Source organism: Odocoileus virginianus, chromosome 30 (genome assembly GCF_023699985.2).
Source record: "Odocoileus virginianus isolate 20LAN1187 ecotype Illinois chromosome 30, Ovbor_1.2, whole genome shotgun sequence".
NCBI classification, from domain to species: domain Eukaryota; kingdom Metazoa; phylum Chordata; class Mammalia; order Artiodactyla; family Cervidae; genus Odocoileus; species Odocoileus virginianus.
In genome coordinates this window covers 39,653,922-39,669,940 of record NC_069703.1, presented here as the reverse complement: position 1 = coordinate 39,669,940, position 16,019 = coordinate 39,653,922, and the positions used below count along the sequence as shown (strand labels likewise).

Below are 16,019 nucleotides of genomic sequence, written 5' to 3'. Positions count from 1 at the left end.
GAATACCAGACCACCTTACCTGCTCTGAGAAACCTGTATGCAGGTCAAGAAGCAACAGTTAGAATTGGACATGGAAAAACAGGCTGGCTCCAAATTGGGAAAGAAGTACATCATGGCTGTATATTGTCACCCTGCTTATTTAACTTATATGCAGAGTACATCATGCGAAATGTCGGGCTGGATGAATCACAAGCTGGAAACAAGATTGCCAGGAGAAATATCAACAACCTCAGATATGCAGATGACATCACCCTAATTTCAGAAAGTGAGGAGGAACTAAAGAGCCTCTTGATGAAAGTGAAAGAGGAAAATGAAAAGGCTGGCTTAAAACTCAACATTCAAAAACCTAAGATCATGGCATCCAGTCCCATCACTTCATGGCAAATAGATGGGGGAAACATGGAAACAGTGACAAACTTTATTTTCTTGGGCTCCAAAATCACTGAGGATGGTGACTGCAGCCATGAAATTCAAAGATGCTTGCTCCTTGGAAGGAAAGTTATAACAAACCTAGACAGCAAATTAAAAAGAAGAGACATCACTTTGCCGACAAAGGTCCATATAGTCAAGGCTATGGTTTTTCCAGTACTCATGTATGGATGTGAGAGTTGGACCACAAAGAAGGCTGAGCACTGAAGAATTGATGCCTTCCAACTGTGGTGTTGGAGAAGACTCTTGAGAGTCTCTTGGACTACAAGGAGATCCAACCAGTCCATCCTAAAGGAAATCAATCCTGAATATTCATTTGAAGGACTGATGCTAACGCTGAAGCTCCAATACTTTGGCCACCTGATGCCAAGAAACTATTCATTGGAAAAGACCCTGATGCTGGGAAAGACTGAAGGCAGGAGGAGAAGGGGGCAACAGAGAATGATATGGTTGGATGGCATCATCAACTCAATGGACATGAGTTTGAGCAAACTTCAGGAGACAGTGAAAGACAGGGAAGCCTAGTGTGCTGCAGTCCATGGGGTCACAAAGAGTCAGACACGACTTAGTGACCGAACACTGACTACCCACCAGAATGTTAGTTCCATGCAGTTCCGGCATGAGGAACTCATACACTAGTAGCCTTTGTCTGTCTTGGTCACAGCCTCATATCCCTAGCAACTAAACAGTACCTGACACATAATAGGCACTCAATAAACATGTGTTGAATGAATCTTCACATTTACCCTGTAAACATTATTATTATCCCCCCCTTTTATAAAACAATGGGACTACAGTTTGGAGAGGTTAATCTGACACAGATCCCTCAGCTAGAAAGTAATCTCCCGTAGAATACTCTTACCCACCACCCAAGCATCTCTCCAGGTGTGGCATTAAACTGTATTTTAGATGGTTCTCAGATCAGCTCTTAAAAACACACGAATATTCATTGGCAAAAAAATAAACCTCAACCAAATTCTGTAGCTTATCTAAAAATTAACTCAAAATGGATCATGGACTTATTTGTAAAACTATAACACTTCTATTTTAAAAAAAGAATCGGAGAAAATCTTCGGAATCTAGGGTAATGCAAGGAGTTCTTAAATTTGACACTAAAAGCATAGCTCATAAAAGGAAGTTTTGATAAACTGGCCCTCATAAAAATTAAAAATGATTGCTCTGTGAAAGCCCAGGTGAAGAGGAGAAAAAAGACAAGCTAAAAGCCAGGGGAAAATATTTACAAACTATATACCCAAAAAAGGACTAGTATCTAGAATGTGTAAAGAATTCTCAAAGCTCAACTATAAAAGATGAATAATCCAATTAGAAAATGGGCAAAGACACGAATAATTCATGAAGAGGATATACAGATGGCAAACAGCACATGAAAAGATGTTCAACATCACTAGGCACTGAAAGTGAAAGTTGCTCAATCATGTCCGACTCTTTGCAACCCCATGGACTATATAGTCCATGGAATTCTCTAGACCAGAATACTGGAGTGGGTAGCCTTTCCGTTCTCCAGGGGATCTTCCCAACCCAGGGATTGAACCCAGGTCTCCTGCATTGCAGGCAGACTCTTTACCAGGTGAGCCACAAGGGAAGCCCATTAATGTCACTAGGCATTAAAGAAAGGCAAATTAAGACCAGGATGGGATATTACTACACACATCTCGGAATGACTAAAATTTTTAAAAATAATAATGACAACACCAAATGCTGGCAAGGATGTAGAAAACTGGATCACTCATATATTGCTGATGAGAATGTAAAACAATACAACCAACTTTGGCAGTTTTCAATAAAACTGCAGTAAGTATGCAATTACCATATGATCCATCATTTGTATCCTTAGTTAGGCATTTAGCCCAGAAAAAAATGAAAAATTATGTTCATACAAAAACTTATACATGAATGTTCATGGCAGCTTTACTTGTAACAGCCAAAAACTGGGACCAGTTCAGGTGTCATTCAACAGATGAATGGTTAAACAAACTCTAGTATAGCCACATCATGGGATATTACTCAGCATTAAAAAGGAATGAACTATTGATACATACAACTTGGATGAATCCCCAGGGAACTACACTGACCAAAAGAGTCAATCTCACTGCCGAGACAATTCAACGGGAAAAGAAGTCTTTTTCATAAATGGTGCTGGGACAACTTGACATCCACAAGCAAAAGAATGAGATTGGACTCCTACCTCACACCAAATCCAAAAATTAACTCAAAGTGGGTAAAGGACCTAAATATAGGAGTTAAAACTATAAAACTCTTAGAAAAAAATAAAAGTAAATCTTCCTAACTTTGGATTAGGCAAAGGTTTTCTAGATGCGACATCAAAAGTACAGATAACAAAAGAAAAAGTAGGTAAATTTAACTTCATTAAAATTAAAAACCTTTGTGCTTCAAAGGACACCATCAAGAAAGTTAAAAGACAACACACAGAATGGAAGAAAATATTTGCAAATAGATATGATAAGGGTTTAGTATCTGGAATATATAAAGAAATTTTACAACTCAATAATTAAAAGATAAAAACCCAATTTAAAAATGAGTAAAGGATCTGAATAGACATTTACACAGAGAAGACATACAAATGGCCAATAAGAACATGAAAATTGTTCAATATTATTATTATTATTAATATTATAGTATTTTTATTATTATTAATTACTAAAAATTATTATCAATAATAACTATTATTATTAATAATCATCAGAGATGTGCTAAACCACAATGAGATACCACTTCATATCCACCAGGAGGGTTATAATCAGATGACAGATAATAATGTGTTAGTGAATATATAGAAAAACTGGAACCCCCATACACAACTGATGAGAATGTAAAGTGGAATGGCTGCTTTGGAAAGCAATCCAGCAGTTTCCTAAATGGTTAAACATAACTACCATATGATATGTATATGCTATACACTCAGGAGAAATTAAAACATATGTCCATACAAAGATCTCTACATTAATACTCATAGCAATACCATTCATAATAACCAAAAAGTATAAATGATGCAAATGCCTTCCACCTGATAAATGTATAAGTAAGTTATGGTATGTCTACACAATAGAACATTATTCAACTATAGAAAGTACTAACGCATGCCACAACATGGATAAACCTTGAAAAAGTGTGCTACAAGAAAAAAGCCAGTCACAAAAGACTACATATTATATGATTCCATTATATACGAAATGTCCAGAGAAGCAAACCTATAGAGAAAAAAAGTAAATTAGTGGCTGTCTAGGGCTAGAAGTATTAAGGGGAGATGAGGGGAGGGGTGGACTGCTAAAGGATACAAGGTTTCCTTTGGGGGAGGGGAAAATGTTCTAAAATTTATTGTGGTGATGGTTGCACAACTCTGTGAATATACTAAAAACCACTGAATTATACACTCTAATAAGCAAATTGCGCGAGATGTGATTATATCTCAATAAAGCTATTACCAAATTAAAAAGGCAATTCAAAAGGTTATATACTGGGATATGTCCGGAGGTCTGGTGATTAAGAATCCAACTTCCAATACAGGAGATGTAGGTTTGATCTCTTGTCTGGGACGATCCCACATTCTGCTGGGCAACTAAGCCCAATCGCCACAACTACCGAGCCTGTGCACCACAAGAGACACCACCACCATGAGAAACCCTTGCACAGCAACTAGAGATTATCCCCTGCTTGCAGCAATTAGAGAAAGACCGTGTGCAACAATGAAGACCCAGTGCAGCCAAAAAGAAATAAATACATGTAAATAAAGTAAATAAATACATGTATTACCAAAGAAAAACAAAAAAGGTTATATACTGTGTGTATATATATAACGTATGATTTTATCATCTATATAACATTTTTTTAGAAATGAATAGATTAGCAGTTCCCAGGGGGTTGGAGTGGAGGGACAGCAATGATACAAAAGAGCAAATCAAAGGATCCTTAAGCTGATTGAATTGTTTGGTATCTTTTGACTGTGGTGGTAGATACACAAACCAACACTAAAATAAACTATATAGAACTAGATACACACACATACACACAAATGAGGACAAATGAAACTGGGTAAGTCTGAATAAGGTCTGTGGATTTTGTCAATGTCAGTATCTTGAGAGTAATATTACACTACAGTTTTGCAAAATGTTACCATTGCAGGAAATAGGGTGAAGTGAAAAGGAAAATCTCTTGTATTTTTCCTTATAACCACATATGAATCTTTTATATGGCAATAAAAATTCAACAACAACCACAAAAATGCTGAAATCACAGAGTAAGAAAATCGCTTGGTTCTCAACCTCTCTTCTGATTAAACAAAAAGTCTCCTCTGGTACAGGTGTGCCATTGCTCATAACAGATGCTTTACCTTTTTAAACAAGAAAAAGCAGACCTCAGGCTTAAATGCCCAGATGAGAGAATCCAGCTAGAATTGAATAACACACTTTTATTTTACACTGTTTAGTTGTTAATTTTAACTAGATGATACAGTGCAGAATTAAGAACACAGATTCTGAAGCCAGCCAGTCAAGAGTTCCAATCCCTTACTGCTCTGCTACTTACTAGCTGTGTGACTTTGAGCCAGTCTCTTAACATCTCTATTCACGATAATCTGTACAGAGGTTACAGATTTTACACCTCATCTGTAAAATGGGTACAACAAGAGCAACCCCTCGATCATGGGGTTGCTCTGAGTTTTAAGTATGACACACACATGTGTCCTTCACAGAGTAAAGTATTAGCTATCATCCTTTTCTTTACCATAACTGGGATGGAACGAAAATCATAAAGGTTCAGAAAGCTTGAGAGGCACAGAGGAAGGCCGTACTACTGCTCAGAATGTGCCCTTCGCCCCTCGGTTGCCCTGAATCCATACCTGGGTATCCGGAGGAGGGAGTGAAGCCAGCAAGCACCCACCTGCACACTTGGTGCGGCTGACGAGGGGCGGCCCGGGACGGCCGGTGCCACCGTCACCCGGGCGCGTGAGCAGCACGCTGATCTCGTACTCCGTGTCGGGGTCGAGGTGCCACAGCTTGTAGGTCTGCAGGCTGACGGCGTGCACCTCGGCCCACGGGCCACGCGCCATGCGGTACTCAATCTCCTTTCGGACGATCGGCCCGTCCCCGATGATGGAGTTGGTGTTGAGCTGAATGATGAGGTAGGTGGGACCGGCGCGCAGCAGCTGCGGGGGTGCAATGGGGGTAGGGGGCTCTGCAAGGAGATGGGGGAAAGACGGAGCCAGACGGACGCCGCTATGAATCCCTGGCTTCCAGCTCCTCATCCTGCAACACCCAAAACCCCCAGAGCCTTCTTGGCCCCCCACCCCCACCCCAGGCTCCTCATGCAGCTCCCCAAGTCCTCACTAGACTGCCTCTTCTCACTAAATCCCCAGGCCCTAAGAGACGCCGAACTCCAAAAGCTGACCTTGCCCCTCACCTCTCAGCCTACACCTTCTCCCTCACTCTCTTCCACATCCCAAAGTCCTCGCCTCTAAGGGCTGACGGCTTGTTGGCCTGGGAGGCCAACAGCCCGATCCCGCCTCGCCCGGGGTCACACCTTGACCCAGTCGCCACGCGGGCCCACCTCTCAGAGGGATCTCCTCCCCACCCTGACCTTCAATTAGGACCCGATCTCCCAGGAGATGACACCCCCTCCGGGAGCCCCGCCAGGGAGGTCGGAGCACACCCGAAGTCGGACTCGGCCTTTCCTGCGCGTCCATGGGCCACGCCCATCGACGAGACTCCGCCCCCAGGTAGAAGCCACGCCCGCTCCACCTTCGCCCGCCCCGCCCCTCGGAGGCCGACTACTCGCTCACCCTTGACTATCAGCTCCGCGAAGTTGGAGACGCCGGCTCCACGCGGGGCCTGGGACACGCAGCGGTACAGGTCTTGATCCTCGCGGCTCACGGCGACCAGCGAGAAGGTGGCCATGAAGCGCCGGTGGCTGATGTGCCGCACGCCGGCCGCAGGCAGCAGGGCCCCACTCTGTCGCTGAGCCGGGAGAGGGGCCAGTGGATCAGGCGCGCCAGGGAAGAAGGGTCTCCATTTGACCCGGGCGAGCGTAGTGGTAAACTGTCCCGGCCACATTTCGCCATCCCTAAACTACCCAGGGAGGCCTGGCGTGCTGCAGTTCATGGGGTCGCAGAGTCGGACACGACTGAGCGAATGAACTGAACTGAACTGAACTGAACTGAAACTACCCAGGGACGGGTGGGATTCTTGGAACCAACCCTGCCCCAAGAAGGTGTGGGGTCGATTAAGGAAATGTGGTCACTCTGCCTTGGTGGCGGGGTGTGGTTGGGTCGGGGGGACTCCTGGAGCCGTGCTCTGATGTCGGGGGAAGGGGCACCCACGAGCACAGAGCCTAGGATGAGCCAGGATGCCTGTGTTTGGGTGCTGGAGAAGGATGGAAGGCCTCAGCACTCCGCAAGGGAGCTTGAACTTTTCGTAAGAAGCTGGCCAAGGTCCCCCTCGCCCCCCGCCCCGACCCGGCACCCCCCACCCCCGCTCACCTGCAGAAGGAAACGCTCGGCCTCCGCTGCTCGGCCCGCCGCCATACACTGGAAGGAAGCGTTCTGGCCCGCGTTGACCTCCACGTCGCCCAGGCGGGAGAAATGTGGGGCCTTTGCTGCCGAAATGCAGCCCTGGCGTAAGCTGGGCCAGCACCCCCTGTCGGCAGGAGCCGCAGCCGCCCGCACCCCTCACCCTGTACCCCACCGGGTCAGGACTCACCGCAGGGGTAGCTGAGAAGCAGGATGTCATCTAGACCCATGTAGCCCCTGCGATCTGGGGAGATGAGGGCCTCAAACAGCACCTGGGGGAGGCGGGAGGGTTCCTGTCATCTGACATCTCTCCAGCCCTGCCTGGGGAGGTGCCCACAAGAGCCCCCTTCCAAGCTCTGCTCCAGCTCCATCCTCCCCAAGCAGAGGTCAGCCCCACCTGACAATCACCCTCCATACCAAGCCAGCTGGTTGTGGCAGAGGGTGTCAGCACGCAGAGCTAACAAGGTCAAGGCCAGAGGTTCCATCCAATCCCGGATGGATGTTACCTTCAAGCCACAAAACTTGGCAGCCAAGACAGGGTTTCCAAGTCAGCACTATTCCAACTCACCCCTTCCCTAGCGACAAACTGTCACTGTTAACAATGACCTCTGATGCTGAACCCAGACTGAACCATTACTAAAGAACCACAGACTGGCCACTGACCTTGACCACAGACAGACTCCTGATGCTGAACACTGACTAACTCCAACCTCGGCCACTTGCTTACCCTGACCTCACACTGACACCCCACTCTACCCACAGCCCCCAGTCACAGACTAACCGCAGACCGAACCCAGCCCACCTGATATTCATTAGGCCAGAAGGTGCTGACAGCCAGTTCAGCCTGGTGCCACTGTCGGCCGTGGGATCCAGTCATATTCCAGACAGCACTGCCCAGGGGACCCCCATTGACACGCACGTAGATACCCAAGGTGCCCGGGCTGTGCCCATCCCGGCTATACAGGAAGTAGCTGAACTGCACACAGTGGGTGTCGTTTTCACTCAGGCTCTGGAAGATGACATGGGCCCGCTGGCCTGGAGCATGCTGGGAAGCGTTGACCACCAAGTAGGAGCCTGGAAAGAGAGGAGGAAGAGGCAGGCGCTGAGAACGTAGGGGAGGACCAGGGTCAGGGGAGCACGGAGGAGGAGGCAGAAACAAAGGACTTCATCTAGAGTCAGGGGGCCCGAGTTCTGGTCCCAGCTCTGACTCATGGGGTAAGTCCCTCCATTTCCCTGCATCCCTTTCCCAAAGGAAAGGCTTGCAGCAGCAAAAAAATACACAGATCTGGCTTTGCCAAAATCCTTTATTGCTCCTCGCATCACCCTTTATGACCTCCGTCCAAGCTCGTGTTGGTCCATGTCTTTTCCCACCTACTGAGCTGTCCTGAGAGACAGGGAGTACGACAGTCATCTCAGGAGTCAAGAGTCTGGCACGTGACAGGCCCTCAAAGTCCACCTCTTCTGAAGCTCCCCCCACTCCCCACCCCGTCGCTCTGTGGATGTCTCTCCTGGCACCTGGATCATTAATAAAGTGTGTATCACTCTCCTCACGAGCCTGTGATACCTCGGGGCTCCACTGTGTCACAGCACAGGTCTGCACGCTGAACAAACACACAGAACAGAGGTTGAATGAAAGGACTCTAACTTCCCTTCGGGCCCCCATCCCCCTGAATCTAAATTCCTGGGATACAATTCTCTTGTTTTCAAACCTGGAGAAAGGCAGTCCTGTCCCTTCCCCAGAGATCCAGGCTGCGCACTGGGAGCAGGGGAGAGGGGTAGAGGGGGAAAAGGGAGCTGGACTCCTCCAGATCTGGCTGAGGGATTATGGCCTCCCTCCTGTGGGGAGAAGGCCCCGGCAGCTGCCAAGAGGGTGCCCGAAACCACGCAGGGCTGCCTCTTCCCAGGCTTGGCCACCGGCCAACACAAGCTCATTCAGATCCCAAACCACAAGGCTCCCTGCTCCAGGAGGGCTCTCCAGCGACTCCGCTGGAGGGAATCGCATTCATCTGCGGGAGCCAGAAGCCTGTGAAGAAGGCAGCTCCTGCATCAGTCCTGGTGGGGTCGTAAACAAAACTCCAGATCCCCATCCCCACCCAGGAAGGGATGCATCCCAGCCCCCAGCACAGTCTCTCTTGGCCCACGCCTCCATCCTCTCTCCTCTCCCTGTGAGCAGCTGTGTGTGCGGCTCTCTCCCCCTTTCAATCTGACACTTTGTTCTTGCCTCTTCCTCCTGCTCCCTCTGCCTCTCTCTCTTCTTTTCCCTAGTTTTTTCTCACTCCGCATCCCTCCCGCTTCTCTCATCCACTCCCCTCATCCCCATTGCCCCACCCTCTCCTCTCTCCTGCTCTCTGACTGCGAGGGTGAATATCCCCTCCTCCCTTCTCTCTCCAGCTCCATCTCCCTTCCCTAAAATGTGAGCACCAAACACAGCAGAGACTCCCTCCATCTGGCTCACCACTGCATCCCCAGGATCCATCCAGAGGCCCATACTGCATATGAAATTTCTGATCCCCTTTTCTCACTGGGGCTGTCTCTGGTGGTGTGGGGGAGAGAGAGAAGCAGAGCCTACCCAAGGTGGTCAGGACTGTAAGAGATGAACTCAAACCAGCCACCTTGGAACCTGAAGGCTAACCCATCTCAGGCTGATACTGGGCCCTGCAGATACAGAGTCAGCCCACTCAGCATCCCTGCCGTGGTGGGCACCTTGACAGCTCACTGTCACCCAGCTCAGACTTTGAGATGTGCCAGGACAGAGGTCAAACAAGGAGCTAAGAGTCCTGTGAAGGCAGAGATAAATGTCCCACGGCGGGCAGAGTGTGAGCAGATGCACAGAAGCGGGGAGGCACTGGAGGTCTCCAGGAGATGAGGCAGGGGAGGGAGGCCAGGCTGCAGAGACCATGTCGTGGAGGGCCTCCATCCTGTTGGCTTCAAGTCCCGGCCCCACAGTGAGAACCTTTGCTGCCCCTCCCATGCATTCTTGAGAGCAGGTGCCATCTTGGCCATACTGTGAGCTGAGCAACAAAGGCCCTGGCCTCTTACTGCGACAGGGCCAAGGGGAGGGGACTCAAGCTATCCAGTTCTGGGTTCCCTCAGCAGGCCCATTTGGTTCTCCTACTATGCTATGTCCTCCAATCTAGGCTTTATCAGTAACAAAGGTGACAATCTGGCCTCCATCCATCTTATCCTCTTCTTAATCCCCAGTTGATTCTTTACCCAGTGACAAGGGGTGGATCTTAGTAGCTGGGCCCCTCAAATGTCTCCAACAATTGTTTCTAATCATTCACTGAACCCTTACATGCCACCCCCACGTTATGTATATTACAACACTATAAAATGGATTATTCTGTGCTCCATTTTTCATTTAAGGAAATGGAAGCTCAGAGAAGTTAAGTGACTTGCCAGAAACCACACAGCTGGTAAAGTGATGAAGCCAGGATCTGAACCAGGCTTCACGACTCAGTCAGTGCATTTGAGGCCGTCATCAGAGTAGAAGGCCAGGACGAGGATCTACGCAATTAGTCTCCTGACTCCCAGCCCAGTGTTCATGACGCCAAATGCTCCCCATCCTGAAATAGGGACTGGGCAAGGCAGACGCTGGGAAAGACCTGAGGTTCGCAGGAAGAAAGGAGCAGAGGAAGGAAGGTTTTACACACATCCAGCCCCAGGGCGACTGCTCTGTCAGCATCTTGACATCCTGGGAGACCAGGATTTAGTCACAGGGAGAAGGGAGCCTCCCTGAAGGTGGAGGGTTTAGGAAGACTTGGCACGAGTAAGGAGGATCCTGAGCTAAGCTGCCCAGGAATAACGGGAGGTGGGCTTTATCTTACAGTTTACAAGCGTCTTTGAGGACTCAAACGCCTGCGCCCATTTTACAGGTAAAACTACCTGATGGACACGACTGGTCTGAGTCCAGAGAGCTCCACATTCACAGTGTCACGTGCGCCACTACAGAGCAGATGAGGCCCAGAGACGTTAAGCAATGGACCCAGGGTAACACAGCATGGCCCCGGAAGGAGACAAAGAAGGAATGGTGCTGAGGGTAGGCTCACCGTGGGGCAGGTCCGCAGGCGCCCGGGTGCCGGGGTGGATCCGCACTTGCTCCCACTGGAAGTCGTCGTACTGGGCCTGGCTGTACTCGCAAGGCACCGCTGGGTCACTCGTCTCCTCGAAGGTGCAGCCGGCTGTGAGGACAGGGCCTGCTTAGTCCAGGCTGGAGTGGAGGTGCTGGCCCGAAGGGCTCCTGCGGCTACCCTCCAGGTGCCCCCACAGTCCCCTCCCACCCAAGCCCACCCTCCTCCTCTCCGCCTCCTCAAGCCCTCCCCCCTTTCTGCTCCCTCCAACAAAATGCTCCCTCCCCCACGCTCTCCCCCCACCAAGGCCCTCTTTCCAGTGTCTCCTCCCCAAGCCAAGACCTCCCACATTGCCCACCCCCTTCAATAGTCCCCAAAGCCCTGCGGCTCAACCACCCATTAAAGACCCTCCTCAGCAAAAACTAGTTGTTATTACTCGATGTGTTTGTGTGTTTGTCACTCAATCAGGTCACATGGCTACAGTCCACCCAGGTTCCTCTGTCCATGAGATTCTCCAGGCAAGAATACTGCAGTGGCTGCCATTCCCTTCTCCAGGGGGATCTTCCCTACTCAGGGACTGAACCCAGATCTCCTACATTGCAGGCAGTCTTTACCATCTGAGCCTCCAGGGAAGCACGTTATCATGTGCTGTGCTTAGTTGCAGTCCTGTCTGATTCTTTGTGACCCCATGGACTGCAGCCCGCCAGGGTCCTCTGTCCAGGTGGATTTTCCAGGCAAGAATGCTGGAGTGGGTTTCCATAACCCTCTCCAGGGGATCTTTCCAATCCAGGGATTGAACCCAGGTCTCCCGCATTGCAGGCGATTCTTTACCATCTGAACCACCAGGGAAGCCCATTATTATCATTACTATCCATTAAAGTCTCACGACAACTCGTGAGATCAGAACTAGAATTATCCCTATTTTATAGATAAGGAAACTGAGTCCCAAAAAGGCTGAGTGACTTGTTTAAGGTCAATCGGCAGGTCAGTGACAGAGGCGGAGTTTGAACCAAGATCTCCTGACTGCTGGTCAGTGTTCTATCACCGGCCCCTGCGTCTTTGCAGACAGGACAGACAGTGGGCCCCAGGACTGGCAGAATCAATTGCCCTAAGCCAGCTTTGATGGCATCTCCTTAAAAATAACAACAACAACTGATCACGTGACTTACAACAAGCCCAGCACAATGCTAAATGCTCTGAGTGTGGAGTCCCATTTAGGCCTCGGCTTCTGAGTAGGTACCACCACTGTGTTACTTCTACCTGATGAATGAGCTCAAGGGATGCACACCACCCAAAGTCACCCAACTGAGGTCCCTGACTGCAGGAACATGGCAGGCAAAAACACTGTCATGTGAGGTCCAGGCACCCATGACTATAGGAAGCAAACTTCCAAGATTCTGAGCCACTATGCGCAGTTTAAATAAGAAGGGGAGGCAGGAAGAGGGGACCGAAAGTGATGCTAGCCCTTCAGCTGGTAATGAGGTCCATGTATCTAGCTGGCTGATCAACGCCCCGAGTTGGACCTAATACACCTGAGAACATCACTGGTTCAGGAAGTAACTGGTGCCTGCACTCTCCCCTTAGCTGGTGCAGCGGTAAAGAATCCACCTGCCAATGCAGGATGATACAAGAAACTGGGGTTTGATCCCTGGGTCGGGACGATCCCCTGGAGGAGGAAATGGCAACCCACTCCAATATTCTTGCCTGAAGAATCCCACGGACAGAGGGGCCTGGTAGGCTACAGTCCATGGGGTTACAAAGAGTTGGACATGACTGAGCACACACCACCACCACTACCATGGGTAGACTTAGGCATCTGAGACCAAGGAAAACGCCTGGATGAGCGGCCAGGAAGCAGACACAAATCATGCCAGGCCCTGTCCTGGGTACCTGCCAGTCACTAGTACTTCTCCCCACTTGATAGATGAAGCGACTGAGGTTCCAAGGGGTGAAGAGATTCGTCTACAATATAAGGCGGTAGATAACCAAGTGGGCTTTGGCATCAGACAGACTTGGGATTGAATCGTAACTCTGCAATGTGCTGGTCCTGTGACCATGACCATTTCTCATCCTCAGTTTCCCCATCCACATGGGCGTTTGTTAAGGATCCAACACCGGGGTCCACTCAGCATGATGCCCGGCACATGCAAGCACTCAGAAGACCGGAGCTCTGCACCTGAGCCACCTGAGTAACAGAAGCAGAATCTGAGTCCATGGAGCTCAGAGGCTGAAGTCCACATTCCCCACCAGGAAAGCCTTCACTCTGAGAAGGGGCAAATCTGAGCCCCTTCCCAGCCTCAAGGAGAGGAGGGATGAGAAGCAGAGAGTAACAGGGAGTGCGTGCCACGTGCCAGGCACAGCAGTGGGCAGCTGCACACACGGCCGGTGACCTGACTTTCAGGAGGCTCTGCTGTTCCCTCTGCAGCAGGGACCTCTCCAGGTTGTCAGAGACCACGTGAAGCAGCATCTTGAGCTGACCTGCACAGCCAGGCACGCACAGGCTCACCGCTGTTGGGGCAGGGGGGTCTCCCTTTCCTCTTCACAGACCCCATCAGAGTGTAAAATAAGGTGGACATGAGGCTGGTACAGAGTGGATGGGACAAAATAATAGAAGCCTCACTTCAGAGCTGGGGCGGGACCTTGGCTGAGCACTTTGCCTCTTTGTGTGAAGAACTCTGGTCAGCATGTGTCCTGTAGCCTATGGACGGTAGGTTTTAACCCCATCTGTGCTGGGGAGGCCTTGGCTCTCCCCGTAGAAAATGATCCACAGCACAGTACAGAGAGAGAACATGACCAGGAGAGATGGTCAGGGAGGGCTTCCTGGAGGAGGAGACAGCTGACTTCATCTACCCTGAGCTGAGTCTGTGCCTGAGGGTTTTAGCCAAGGCCTCCCTGAGCCAGATGAATTGTCATAAAGGGGACCCCAGAATCTAGAGTGCTGCTTTTCCCAGGATCTGGGAAAGTAACAAGGCGGCTGTCCCAGACATGTCACCTGTGGCCCTGGGGCGAGCCTGAGAATGCCAGCCCCTTTGCTTCCTCTCATCCACTGTAAGCCAGGCCAGGCCACGTGAGCTGTCAGGACTCCCAGGCTAAGTGACCTGGTCAGAGGGACCCCCAGACTGTCTGACCTTAGCCAAGGTAACCTTCAGACTGCCTGACCCAGGTCAGTGACACCCAAACAGACAGACCTGAGCCAATGGCCCCATCCAGATGACCACCAGACCATCTGACTTCGACCAGACTGACTGACTGACCTCAGACCAGCTGACCATGGCTAGAGTGACCCCTGACTGCTATCAAACAACTCCAGCAGTTGACCCACCAGGCTGACTGACCCCAGCTGACTGTCACCACCCAGAGCATCCCCTTCCAGCGGCAGAAGGACTCCTCTCCCTGTTCCGTGTCCATCCCCAGTCCTGAGTTTCTGGGCCAGGCCCACTGCACCCATCACCCTCAGAGGGTAACAAATTTGGGGCCAGGCTCTCCAAGGAGAGCCCCACCCTGACCTGGTCCCCAGCTCAGCCTGGGATGGGAACAGTCTGCCCTCCCAGATCCTGGGGAAAGCCCCCATCACCTCCAGTCTGGATGGCTCAGGAGCTAGGAGTCCCAAAGCCAGGCCCCCAATTCTGCTAGAGACCCAACTCCTGCTGGGGGCCCCCAGCCCAGAGGGAAGAAAATAGATCAGACTTTGCATTGACAGCAAGAACAGTCAGGAAATCCCTCTCGGCTCCATCGACCCAGACTGGGGCCCGGACATGCACACACACATCAACGCCACCACATGAGGGCTGCCACCCACCACCAGGACCTGCCGGGCTACTGTCACGCCAGTGTATGCTCCTCGGTTCTTTGTCTCGTCACAACAAAAATTTGGAGTGACGGACACTGAAGCCCCCTCAGTGGGTCGCAGCTCTCGGAGGACAGACCGTGTTATAGCTCTTAAATAAATCAGTGTTACAGCTCTATTTATTTAGATAATAGCAGGAAAATCCATCTTCGAGGCGTGAGGGCACGTAGATCCAAAGACGCGAAGAGCGCCCCGTCGCGTGGGAGAGAGAGAGAGAGAAGAGCGCTTTGGCTCCTCTTTTTATACGTTTCTCTGTCCCTGGGCCTGTTCTATGCAAATTGGGCTTAGGCAGGAGCGTTGTTTGTTTTACCTGAGGTTCTCACTCCGGTCCTCGGACCTTCCTTTGTTCTATTTTCGGGCTTTCCCTTTCCAGGTCTTTTAGCCACTGCCCTTTTGGACTCCTTTTCCCTATTCTAACTACCTAACACTACTATCCCTCAAAGTAACTCGCAAGGTAGGTACTGTGATTACTCCTATTTTACAGAAGGACGCCAGGGCACAGGGAGGTTGAGGTGGCTTGCCCAAGGCCACATCTTAAGTCTGAGAAGCTGGGATTTAAGCCATCTATCTTCATTCAAGAAGACTGGCCACATGTGCCAATTCAGTTCCATTCACAGGACGTTCATTCACTGAGAATATAAAGCAGGCCCCGGGTTGGCACCAGTAAAGGCACAAGGATGGTTAAGACTCAGCTCTGCCTCCAAGGACTTCCTAGTCAGAGTGGAGGTGAGGGAATGAGGCAGAACAGAGAAGAGTCAAGACCACGGTGGCAAGGACGGTTGGGGAAGGGGTGGTCAGGGGAGGAAGGTAGGTGCAGGGCGATGGTTTCCTGGAGGTGGGCACATGTGAGCAGAGCCTGGAAGGATGGATGTCATTGTGGCCAGCAGAGATGGAGAGGGGCATTTGAGGCAAAGGGCCCAGCAGGAGCAAAAGAAGGTAGTGGGTAACATGTTCATCCGGGACATAGAGAGGAACCCAGACTGGCCAAAGCAATGGGAGATGAGACTGGTGGGAAGGAGGCTGAGGCCAGATCTAGGAGAGCCAAGTGCCAGAGTGAAAGGTCCAGCCTCGTTCTGAGTGGGGAAGACACAATTCATATTGGAGCAGAGAAGCTCCTGGATTCAGATGAGAC

At 50.2% G+C, this 16,019-nt stretch overlaps 1 protein-coding gene across 9 annotated transcripts in view; it reads right to left on the bottom strand.

Annotated features, from left to right (window-relative positions):
* Window positions 1-16,019, bottom strand: part of PTPRU (protein tyrosine phosphatase receptor type U) — an 88,111-nt gene that overhangs the window by 58,675 nt on the left and 13,417 nt on the right. For all 9 annotated transcript variants that reach the window (XM_070459063.1, XM_020869245.2, XM_070459064.1 and 6 more), the window contains exons 2-7: window positions 11,020-11,151; window positions 7,773-8,044; window positions 7,161-7,242; window positions 6,941-7,056; window positions 6,245-6,419; window positions 5,347-5,640 (exon numbers count right to left, since the gene is read on the bottom strand). In XM_070459063.1, coding sequence (XP_070315164.1) covers window positions 5,347-5,640; window positions 6,245-6,419; window positions 6,941-7,056; window positions 7,161-7,242; window positions 7,773-8,044; window positions 11,020-11,151 — 1,071 coding nt within the window. The remainder of the gene's footprint in view (window positions 1-5,346; window positions 5,641-6,244; window positions 6,420-6,940; window positions 7,057-7,160; window positions 7,243-7,772; window positions 8,045-11,019; window positions 11,152-16,019) is intronic.